The sequence below is a fragment of the Meleagris gallopavo genome, chromosome 2 (assembly GCF_000146605.3).
Source record: "Meleagris gallopavo isolate NT-WF06-2002-E0010 breed Aviagen turkey brand Nicholas breeding stock chromosome 2, Turkey_5.1, whole genome shotgun sequence".
Lineage (NCBI taxonomy): Eukaryota > Metazoa > Chordata > Aves > Galliformes > Phasianidae > Meleagris > Meleagris gallopavo.
In genome coordinates this window covers 725,012-737,194 of record NC_015012.2, presented here as the reverse complement: position 1 = coordinate 737,194, position 12,183 = coordinate 725,012, and the positions used below count along the sequence as shown (strand labels likewise).

At 38.0% G+C, this 12,183-nt stretch overlaps 1 protein-coding gene across 2 annotated transcripts; it reads right to left on the bottom strand.

The window, feature by feature from the left end:
* Positions 1-1,099: 1,099 nt before the first annotated feature.
* On the bottom strand, positions 1,100-8,744 carry LOC104909459 (proteasome activator complex subunit 4-like). 2 transcript variants are annotated; one of them, XM_010706341.3, is made up of 6 exons: positions 8,672-8,744; positions 7,330-7,470; positions 6,679-6,795; positions 5,237-5,296; positions 1,956-2,000; positions 1,100-1,269 (listed from the first exon to the last, which is right to left on the bottom strand). In XM_010706341.3, the coding sequence occupies exons 2-6, from the start codon at positions 7,368-7,370 to the stop codon at positions 1,116-1,118; spliced, it is 417 nt and encodes a 138-aa protein (XP_010704643.1). In that variant the 5' UTR covers positions 7,371-7,470; positions 8,672-8,744; the 3' UTR covers positions 1,100-1,115. The 2 variants fall into 2 exon arrangements, with proteins under 2 accessions (XP_010704643.1, XP_010704644.1); XM_010706342.2 differs by lacking the exons at positions 5,237-5,296; positions 8,672-8,744 and having other exon boundaries at positions 1,101-1,269.
* Positions 8,745-12,183: the final 3,439 nt, after the last annotated feature.

The window sequence follows — 12,183 nt, the reverse complement described above, 5'->3', positions numbered from 1 at the left end:
AAAAAAAAAGCATAGCTAGTGATGGTGACTATTTTGAAAAAAGTGTTGCACACTGAGACTTTGCTCTGTCAAACAGTGCTAGCATGCTCCGTGTATCTGTTGTAGTTTCCATGGAAATAAATAGGAGGTGTTATTTTTGGAGTGACCTACACATTTTCATTTCCTTTCTTGAGAGTTTTCACTGATCCTCTATTGAAAATATAACTTTTGCCCTAGCCAACCTATGTAGTTCCTACACACACTTAGTATGTTTCAAACCCCACCTTAAACACGATCCTGATAGAGAAACATTTGAAGGACAAGATGCTTTTTCATTCTTCAACTAATTTCCTACAGCAAACTTCTGACTGTCTCACATTTCTACATCTTGATAGTAGATTAAAAACCTCCACCTCATTCTCAAATTCGTAACAGTTGTAACTTCAGCCTATGTGAAAGCCACATCAGAAGCTACACCCGAGATGTACGTGTAGTTAAAATTGTGTTATGGTTAATAATTTCTACTGTGTTACTATTTTTTCACAGGCAAAATGCATTTAATTCAATTTAGTTTGCTTTGCTGTAGATTGTGTGCTTTACTCTTGAGAAGATAAACTCAGAACAGGCAATAAAATGCCCCCAGATTATTTTTTACAAAAGGAGAATGCTGAAGGAATTTCTTTCTTGAATTCCACAAACGCTATTAAAAGCCACCATTTGGTCTGCTGATAGACCAGGCTGCAGGCATTTGTGTCCCCAGTAATTCTACGCTCAAACAGAAACAGGTAGAACTGAATGAGAAGATCCCAGTAAGTTGAATCTCCAACATGAAAAACAATTCTGAAAGCATTGTAAACAAATGCTGCTCCACTGCAAAAATTGAAATCTGGGAATTCTTAATTTAAAGACTGTTTATACAACAAGTGCTTTTGAATATGTACAGTACAGCTATTCTGATACACTCATTTATTCCCATACTACTTTTTCAAAACAAATGTATCGTTCCTTTACAACATGAATTCAAGATACACATACTTCAAGGAAACCACACAAATTGGTTTACCTGAGTGACTTCAAATCCTGTAAGAGACAATCAGGTGTAGCAGAACATTATACCAACAGGCATTTGGTTACACTTACTTGAAACCCTTATGGTGAAGTTCAGGAGGAAGGGTAGTAGGCAGAAACAGTTCAAAGTAGGTAATAGCCTTTTGCATGGTAACATCAAAGGGGCACATTAAAGGCCGCCATTCATCTAGCATCTCTGCAGTGGCATCTTCTGGAAAGTACCTGAAAACAAGGAAACCATTCAATATGTAAAGACTTGGCTTTAAATCTGGGAGGAGGGGAGCTTGGGGGCATAGCTTTGTTTTGGTTTTAAACATTTAAATTCATTTAGCTATTTGTCATAAATCTTAGTTTTACACTAAGACAGTGGCAATAAATAGGTGCTCTTCAACTCCACTTACCTTCACAAAATACAATATAAGATCAAATCATTTTAAGTCTCTACAGCTCTGCAGCTTTCAAGCTGCTAGCTAAATTAATTAAACTGCTTCAGGCATACACATTCTTAGCAAATGTAACAGCTAAAAAGGTGAAAAACAACGTGGCCTTATCAAGTGATATACTAGTTTAATTAGCTATTAAGGGATTTTCAAACAACACTATTAAAAAAAAGTTACAGCCTAAGATACTCACAGTTTCTTTAAACACTACAACATAAAACATGTCTGTCCCTTAGTTTTCCACCTTAAGCAGCCTACGAACCCGAAGTACTGATCATTCACAACCTCAGTAAAACAGAAAAGCCTCTGCACTCCAACCCAAACATCGTAAGGTGAGATAAAAGAACAAGAGGTAAAGGACGGCTAACAGGGTTTGGTGGGTTGCTTTGTGTTTGTTTTAAATACTTTTCTTTCCCCTCTTCAAAGTAATACTAAAGATATCAGTTTCAGAAGAATTAGTTAACTTACGGTCTGCAGCTCTTCACAAGTGTTTTTAGAACACTTTCTACAGAACTGAAATAAAAAAGAAAACATTAGGGATACTGTATTACCAAACCTCTAGGACAGCATAAAATAAAGAACTGTTTGATGATTCTGCCTCAAGAGTTTAAGATAATGTTGATGCAATTAGATGTCTTCAGTGAACATGCAGTAGCTAATCACCTTTCACACAGACCAAATAGTACAGATTAAAATTGCTTTCCTAAGTTCCTGGTTCTACATTTCAGATATCATTATGGTATTCACCAAGTTTTAACCTTTCTAAGAAATAATGTCCTGCATTTAATCCATGAATAACCAGCAAAGCAAAAGTAACCCTTCAGAGGAAGTTGAAAATACGACCAGAAATAAATTTGTGGATTTTTCAGATAAGTAAAGGCAACAGAATTCATGAAGTTATTATTAAAGTCTATATACCATATCTGACCTTCTCAGTCTGTTGATTTTTAAAATTTTATATTTTATTTATTTAGTGATTCTAAGAAAGAGAAGCAAAGTATCTGCAAATCAATAGTTATTTCATTACCTTCCCCTCACGCTTTAACAGCTGATTTTTAAATGTTTTACTCACAGGAAGAAAATACAGTCTAGAATTATTACAGCACTTTAACATAGATTGTCACAGGATGCCAAGCCATTAAAAAAAGGATTAAGGAAATAAACTTTAGAATAAACTCAAAGAACAAAGGAGGCAGGGAGAAGAGACTGCTGGAACCATAACAGCTGCCCATTTCCACGTTCGTCAGCTCCACCCCTCACTACAAGACTAACTCAAGGCTAAGCTGCACTTTTACCAAAGATCATTCCCTGAGCTCATGTTCAGGCAAAGGAGCTTCTTACATCTTTCAGATCCATTTATGTATCCTTAATAGAAGAAACTGCATTCTTTAGATCACCACAAAAATAAAGCTACAGAAGTGCTATTTTGATCAGAATAAAGATGATACAAGTTCATCATCTTTAGAATCTTACCAAAGATCAGTTTAGATGAGTCATTTCAGGACACACCAATACAGAGCATGCACACACTCTCTCTAGTCCTACACAAATTAAACTGATCCTGAACAAGCTAAGGGAGACAGAAACGAATGAACCACTCCTAAAGCAAAGGGGTGTGTGCACAACTCTTACACTTCAACATAGACTGCAAGCCAACAAAAGCCCACCCAGCCCTCAGAACACTGCTCCAGTTCAGTAAGCACTCTAGAAGTTGCAAAATTCTGTACATTATATCCACCAGTGAGAAATTAAATGTTATCTCTGACAGAATGAAAACTGAGTTTACTAACAGCTTCTAAAATACAAAGGAAAATGACTAACCATTCAGTAAACAAAAATAAGACAAAACTCTGTAAGAAACTCATAAAGATTCTAGTTCAAAGTGAGTCCTGTTCTTGACAGTTAGGAAGTAGGTAATGGTTGTTCCAAGAGCAGATAAAGCAGCGTTCCTACAGACAAGTAAAGAGCTACACAATAACTGTGTGGCAAAACAAATACTCCTAAACTATTACATTCTACTGAAGTAAATTATGACTGTGATGAATCAAAGGACAAAAGAATTTATAATCCTGATGGCCAGAGATCAATAAATCTTTCAAGTTCACAAGTTTTAAGTCCAATTTAAGCATGCGAGTAAAAGAAAACAAAAGAGAAAGACTGAGAGGGCTTTCCTTTCCTGTCTTCCAATATCAAATTCAGAAAGAAGACAGGAAAACAAACCAACAATAAAACCCCAGCAAGCTCTTTCTTTAGAGGCGGAAGCTTCCATCTACGATACAGTGAAACCACAGGCCAACTACAGAAAACTTACAAGAGTCCAGTTGGATGACTACTAGTTAGAAAAGACAGAAAGACTGTAACTGGGGAGAACACGACATTGCTGGTTACTGTTTTCATTATCAGTTGAACCAGCCTTCTCTAATCTCTTAGCAGTGGCTTCTGTTCCCCTCCTGTTATCCTTCTTACACAACCATCACTACAGAACCTCTCAAATACCCGCAATTACTGCGCCAGCAAATTGCTGTGTGCTGCTGCACCATTACCCTTAGCTGGGGACTAAGCGAGCACAGCAGCAAACAACTGCACACATAAGCCACATGGACCAACAGCACACCAAAGGTACCTGCTATTAATTACCAGCAGTGTTCATTCAGTGAGATTAAAAAGTCTTCTCATCCCTCTGCTTTATGTCCTCCTTATTACCTGAAGGGTTAGCATCACATTATTATACCACACCACGTGGGTTTGTCACTAATCAGCATTTTGGTTCTACATGATTATCTTCCTCATTTAGCATGGACGTGTTGTAATTTGTAAACCTATCTTTTTCTGCTTTTTCAAAGAGAAACATGTTTCACTTCATACAACATACAAACTGACACCATCAAAAAGCAGTGAAAGCACCTTTTCCAATTTCTCACGACAGATTCGGGCCTCAAGGGGCATTCTAACCCTATGGTGGACACTCCACTATAAGAGTTGAAGACAACGAAAAGAGCAACCGGCTAGAGTTTCCCAAATGGCATCATTCCAGTGAATTTCCAACTATGTTGGCCCCAAATCAGTATCTTGTTAGTAGAACTAAAAACTTCTTCCAAAAAAAAAGAAAACCAAACCAAAGAAATACACAAATCCAAGCCACTGCGAGGCTGAAGTCTCTCCCTGAGGACTACTTCACTTCCACTTAGATCCCCTAAAAAACTATTTCTGAATTTATGTATAAGCTAAATCTTCTGTTTGTTTTGTTTTTACTGTAAAAATTCCTAGCAGACCCTACCAACACAGCTCTGTCTCACACTTCACAATGACAAGGTCACTGCTGAGCATGTTTTCCAGAATCTATTAGCTCACTGCCCAAGCACTTTCCATGATTTCATGGTTTTTAATAGCAAAGTAGACCTGCACAGTGACATGCACTCCTGCACAGATGCTCATTTACCCGTTCTCAGACACTACAATTATTCAAATGTAAAATTCATCTTTCATTTGACTCTTAAAATATATATGCTGGTTAAATTAGTTAGCGTAGAGCCACTTGATCAGCCACTTCACACACACTACCTTGTTTCCCAATTAGAAATGCTTACATACAGTGCGACATTCTCATAAACAGTGGTGTAATGTTAACAGTTGGTTTTCCAATACATTATTTACACAGAAATTACACCTGTGTGACAAGTGTTACAGTCTAACAGAACATGCAGAAGATTACACATCGGCCAGAGCTGAACAAAAAAAGTCATTCTTACCACCTATGTAATACATTTAGCACAAATGTTTTAGGTGAAGACATGCCTGGTCGATATGAACTGAATGTAAAAAAAGAATAAATAAAATTAAGACAGTAGTTAAATTATCAGCTACGTATCAAATTAACTCAGCTTTTAAAAATATCTCTTGACATCCACCAAAAAGATACCCTTCGAAGTTGGCTTAAACAAAATGAAAAAGCACCGTATGAGAACAAATCGCACTGCATATGAAGTCTGATAGGTACAGCTCTTAATAAAAGCTAGATGTTTCAGACAGACCACCCAAACAGCTATCTTTGTCCCAGCTTCATCTTCCTTCCCTCTAAGCAGAAGTCTCCCTGCCACCATACCAGCCTCTCTCACAGTAAATGAACAGCAACCAGTCAACACCCCCGCAGACAGTTAAAGAAGGTGCTGGTGTATGCATGAAAGGAGCAAACTGGAAAAGGCTCTGCTCCTTTGTCACTTTCAAATAGTATCTACAGTAAGCAAAATAACACAACTTGTAAGATAGTTCACTTAGCAAAATTATTTTTCCATCTACATAGCCAGTAGACATTAATTAAACAGCATTAAAGCTCTGTAACAAATTACAGAGACTACATGAACTTTCTGCTTGTGTCACGTATCAGCAATAGGATCTTGCATTCAGCAAAAGGAATCAGTGATAAGACTTTAATATTCAAAGGAAGAAAGCCATTTTTAAAGTAAATAAGGACTTTCACTCACTTTTATGTGAAGTTTCAGTTCAAATAAGCTGAATTATCTGTAGACTACCTTTTGTAATTTGCAGAGCAGGACCTCCTCTAATTGAAATTACTACAAAAACTAATTTTGGCAATCTGGCAGACAGGGAGGGACTGGCAGCTCAAAGAAAACAGAAATAAAGTTTTTATTCTTAAAATCTGTAAACCATTCCTAAAACTCTTAACTGAGTTAAAAACTGGTGTATCTTACCACATCATCAATTGGAATGTGTGTGTTTACTTCCTACAGAAGGCATATCTCACTATTCTCATACACATTCTGATTTACATCTAGAGCACAGACACAGGGAATGCTTACAGTGCATATATTTAAGAATAGTTCCATTTTTTGTTCTCCCACATCCTTATTGTGTTAATACATGGAACAGTAGTCAGTTAACTTACATACTGTTTAAAATGTCAACATTAAATCTGTTAAGCTGTGGGTTATCATCCCAAAGCAACTTGGAGACCTTCACTTCAGAATATTTAGTGGTGAACCTGATTACATTCAGAAGAAGAAGTGTAACAAATACAAGTTATTGGCAGAAGGATACATACGATTTAGCATAGCCCTACATGCAACTACTGAAAGATAGGTCACTGAAATATCAACCAAATATCTTTTTAAACTGTACTTTTAAGTATTACAGGTACTTATTGCTGGTCAAGTGTTTCAAAATGCAGACTTACTTGGGAAACCAATTTAATCCAAGATGTTCTGTTTTGGAGTATAATATCCTTTCCAGCATTTCGCAAAGCGGTCTCCACGGTAACTCTAAATCATCCCTGGACAGCAGTTCTTTTTTCCTAATAAGAGAAATACAACTCTTTAGGATTAAACATGTACACTGAGCACACACCAGAACACTCCAGACCAGGAATGCTGCTCTGAATCACGCTTATCTTCAGCATTTGGCACACGCTGCAGCAAGGTCAGGCAACAAAAAACAAGCCACACATCATTTCTGCATGAACTCAAGCTGTCAAGATCTCCAGCAAGAGTCTGAGTAAGTGAAATAAACATTACTGAGTTGTGAGACAGCCTTCGCCTTCTCTCTCTCTCTCTCAGACTCAGTATTAACACTTAGCTCTCTGATGTTTGCTTTTTTGTAATATGAAACAACTGCCCTCCTTTTACTCACACGACCACCAGCATGGCTTTGAAAGAGGCACAGCATTCATGTAATGCAAACTCTTAAACCAAGATCATCTGTGCAGAGAAGGTTATGTGCAGCAACAGTAGGACATACTATTACATTAAAGTACATAATATGAAGCAAGTGAATTGGATCAACTACTTAGAGAAGAAAATTTTAGTAGTCAGCAGAATTCTGTACTTACTTTAACAGGTTTATCAACAGGCGTGCAAAACCTTGCATCATGCTGATCTCCAGCTTTGGGATTGTTATCAACTCATACAACAATTTGATAAAAAGCACATGATCTTCTTTGCTAAATTTTCTCCCATACAACCGGATATACCTAAAAATAAACCACAACATGAGTAAGCAATATTCTTAAACATGGTCATTTTATCTAAGACCTGAGCCAGCTCTTGCTACTCAACAAAACAAAGCAAAGCCCACCTTGCACATCCAACAAACAAGTACATAATCAAAGAAAACCATGGGAATATTTTGACAACTGAAATCAACTATGGGGAAAAAAAACAGAATGACAAATAAAGCACTACCTACCCAAATGTCCAGACTGTATCTCTGGCATAGTCTGACTGCCCTTCTATACATACGGTGCTCAGAAATTAGAATAAGCCTATCAAGAAAACCTGTTTTATAATCAGCAATCCTAACAGTCCATTTCAGATTTCTTTTTGCTGGCTGAGAAGACAAGGCAATTATGTACCTGCAAGGTGCAAACCTGAAAGAATTAGTAATTACTAGCAAGTGGAATTCCTAATTACTACAGGATCCTCTGTACTCGTAATTTGTGTTGCTTCTCCTATTGGTTAAATTCCAATTTCTCCCATCTTGGTTTAGCCAGCATAAAACCAATTTTAAAATGTGAAAGAGCTATATAAAAACAGAAGTGTGCTAAAAAGCAGTTACATATAAAAGCACTATTTGTTTTTAAACTAATAAAGTAAAGGAAACATTACTTAAAATAAATAACCAGAAAGAACAAAGACAGTTTACTGCCTTCCAAGATTCCAGAAACAGCATAACATAATGTTCACACCAGATACCACAAATACAAGGGTTATACTCTTTCACCTCAGCCCAAAATATATTTGCCAGCTAATTTAGTCCCTCTATATTCCCACATATTTAATTTCTTAAAAAACCAACAAACCAAAAAACCAACCACAACTGTCACAAGCAGCTTTACTGTACTCATTTTCAGCTGGAGAACTTTGAGGAGGGGAGAGGACACAACATAGAAACACCTTTAAAACGAAGTTTCAAGTGAAGACCAAACCTGACACTTTCCAGTATGGCTAACCAATGTTTTCAGACATTTGCTGGTGCTATGCCTCACTGCTATCTCCCTTATAATCACTATTTTTAAAAGCCAGCTTGCTATTTCCAAGCTGAGACTGAAGAAAGGAATACACTTAAATTCATAAAAGTTAAATTCTTAAAATTATGCTAGAACCATTCTAAGGTCCTTTATACAGCCCCAGCAGAGCATTCTGCACTTCACACAACTACGAACTGCTACCCACCTGAGAAGTGCACTCCCTTTTTATGACTGCTCCAGCTACTCTTGAACAGTCACACCAATATAGTGTCCTCTGAGCAGCTGTTAGACAAAACGTACAAGATATGAACTGTTAAAACAACAATGTGGGGTCAAGCTGATTGGTTATTTTTTGTTTAAGGTTCAGTATGGCTTGGTTATTTTTTGTTTAAGGTTCAGTATGGCTTGATTATTTTTTGTTTAAGGTTCAGTATGGCTTGGGTTGATTTGTTTCTAAGTACACAGTGGCAAAGCTTCGAGGCTCTGCTCTGGTAATGTGAAGAATGCCAGCCCTCCCAGTACTTATTTGGTATGTGGGACAGCACATCGCACAACACAGTGCTGGAACTGCTGCAGGAAAAGGTTAGAGAGGAAACACTGCTGAAAGAGACCGGCTGAAGAGAATACTTGGGTACTACATGTTAAATAACTTCCAGATGGGCAACCATAAGCAGACACCGATCTAAGAAAGAAAACAAAGCTAACTGCCTCCATCACTGAATTTGTTTTCCAAAACTGCCTCCTCCAACACTGCAAAATGTGGTCGATTACCGGATCTGTTTCACTTTTAAATGCTTCACTCTCCTCTGCAAACATTCAGGCCTCACTGAACTGGCAGTGGGACACTGCCTAGATGAGAAGTTCAGCTCTCAGAACAAAGCACACCTGGCACACACTTCACAAGGTGCCACAGGGGCACCTGGGGTTTGGACTCAACAGCTTGACGACTTTTTTCTACTCCACCACTTCCTCAATTTAAAACTCTCTCACCTTCTGCTCATCTTACCCAAAGCCTGTTTCTTTGAATAGATACATTCATGGGAAAAAAAAAAAATCCCCTTGCTTTTTCCTTTTTCTTTTCCCTCCCCCCATTCATCCTCCTTCTGTTTCCTTAGAATACGCAGTGGGACAGCAGCAGGCTTGGGCAAACCAACAACCACTGGCTTTCAAAGAGGAAAAAAGCCTATACAGGACTACTTCTCACTTTTTTTTCCCTGCCGACTTCATCAGGGGATTTGCCTTAAATGAGCAATGTTTTCATTCACGTTCAACACACAAGGAAACAAATGAAATAGAAGCAAACTGCGTCCTCATCCACGGGCCCTTAAATCACGTGGATCAGAAGCAGCACCCACCAACACAACAACTACCAGCAGCTGAACACGTAGATTTTTCACTCACGTGGAACTGCAAATACAAAGAGTCTTCCAAAAACGATAGGTGACAACTGTTTTTTGCCCTTAGCCTTCCCTTACTTCCCTTTATCAAAAGAGAAGGGCACTGGTCAAGGCAATGACGAAATCTCAAAGCCTACACCTACAGGAGCGTGCTTCCCTCATAGCATCTGTCTGATAAATAACCTATATTAGTAATAACACTAAAGGCACTAAAGGCTCATTTCACCATGGAACAGAAGCTTCTGAAATCAAGCTCAGCTTCTAACAACTTCCACGTTGTTGTCTTTCAATCATAACACACATCTCCAGACATTTGCCAGCAGCAGTTCTACTACACCAAGTGCTATTTAATTAAGAAACTGAGGGAAAAAAGTGTGAAGAAATGTACAGAACAGAAAGATGTCACTTTGCTGAGTTACTTGAAGCCAAACTGCTCCCACAGCTACCTGCAAAAAAAAGTGATTAGGAACTGAAAATTCTCTTTGCAGTTCCACCTTTCCTGCACTGAGTGCAGGGTCTCTGTGAGCAAAAAAAACAAAAAAAAAAAGACCAAAACTCAATTCCCTCCCCCTCTGTAGGTATTAAGTACCCAGTCTCTCACTCCACAACTACAATAGGCCTATTTTTAGGAAATGGACTCCTGTATCAAGTGGACATCCTAAATTATCTTAGAAGTTGGCTGCCCTACTAGAGTTAAAAATTACCTTCACTTATGAAGCTGAATAGAGCACTCTCTTAATTCCCAGCTATCTGCTTTCGCTTTCTAACATAGAGGACAGTATTACAATTGGGCTAAAACTCGGTTTTTGGCATACTGCATTGAAAACAATGACTCATGCTCACTAAAACTACTCAAATCAGATGTATGTGTACACCATAACCACTGCGTACCCAAAATGAAAGCTTATATTTTTCTGTTAATGATGGGAGGGAAACAGGTAGGGATAAAAAAAAAAAGATTTATATTATGATAGCAATTAAAATACTTCAGCAGGTCCCACTGAGAGGCCATCACCCTTGCTGCATCGCTGAGACCTATCATCCAAAACAGCTGAGACACATTTTTGCATACCTTACACCTAAATGTCATTTTGTAATAGACAAACACATAGAATGCCACTGTCAGGAACAGAAGCCCTTCCCCTCAGCTCTAAAAACCCCACCCTTACCTATTCAAGCAGAAAGCACAGAAAGACATTTGTGTGTTTTTCAGGCTGTAAAGTCAACTGAACGTGCTTAATTGCTCATGCTGCATTAACATGCACATTTACAGGCTATGCCCTAGAAGAAAGCCTATGAAGTTTCAACATGAAACGTAAAGAAGTGAATAAAATTGAAACGGCAACCTATTTTTGACCTATAAAACAACAGAAGTATGATGCAAGTCCATTTAAACAAATGATTTTGATGCAACATGTTCTGTTGTTGTTGGTTTGTTGGGTTTTTTTTGGACACTGTAGCAAGTTATACAACAGCTGACATTTGGTTTTCTGCTTTCACAACAGGATTAGTGTTTTATAAGATACAGATTTTACCAGCCAAAGTCTGGGGAGTCTCGGGGTAATGACTACATTTGAATGCCAGCCCTTGAGGCAAGCACTTTCCCTTGCACAAGAAGTCTCATTGAGTCATAAGTTACTTAAGTAGCTGTCTTTGCAAGAGAAAGCTGTCTTGCTACACTCTGTATACACATTCCACCAAAGGGATCCATTTACATGACTTAATGCTATGCATAAAATGCAAATTATGCAAATCAGATTATAGATTCTATCTGATAAAGATGAATTTTGCTCCTTTCCTCCTCCCTCCCCCATCTCAGTCCATGACATCAGCAAGACGAGAAAGCTCCTTTTAAGATAACAATGTGCAAGTCATGCTCTCAACTGCTGAGAGTATAAGAACTAAAAGACCTCAGGGTCAGTTGTGATGTCAAAGTAAGGAAATAGAAACCGATTTCAAATTTTTAATCCAAAAAGATTTGACTTTCACTTTCATTCTTTGTACTCTACAGGATTCATTCACAACCATATGAAGTTACAGAGCACCTGAGAAGACACAACACTAGTGCACAAACCTCATGTCTTTGGTAGAGTGGGTTTTCCTCCTAACTTATGTCTATGTACATCTAAAAATGCTTGCATTAGCGTTTTAAAGTGTACGTGGAATAAAGACATGTCAGACATGACTGAATTATAAATGCACATGACTGAATTATAAATGCTGTGAGAATACTGGCTTTTCTGATTCAGGTATCTGCAGCAACCAAGCAAAGCAGAAACCTTACTATTATGAAGATCCATTGCACTCTCCCACCAAAAAA

Excerpts from the sequence above, each read along its gene's own strand:
- LOC104909459 (XM_010706341.3), bottom strand. The coding sequence starts at position 7,370 with ATGATGCAAGGTTTTGCACGCCTGTTGATAAACCTGTTAAA. Across the intron at positions 6,796-7,329 it reads CTGTTGATAAACCTGTTAAA|GAAAAAAGAACTGCTGTCCA; the intron begins GTAAGTACAGAA and ends TTCTCTTATTAG. Across the intron at positions 1,270-1,955 it reads CTTGTGAAGAGCTGCAGACC|GTACTTTCCAGAAGATGCCA; the intron begins GTAAGTTAACTA and ends CCTTGTTTTCAG.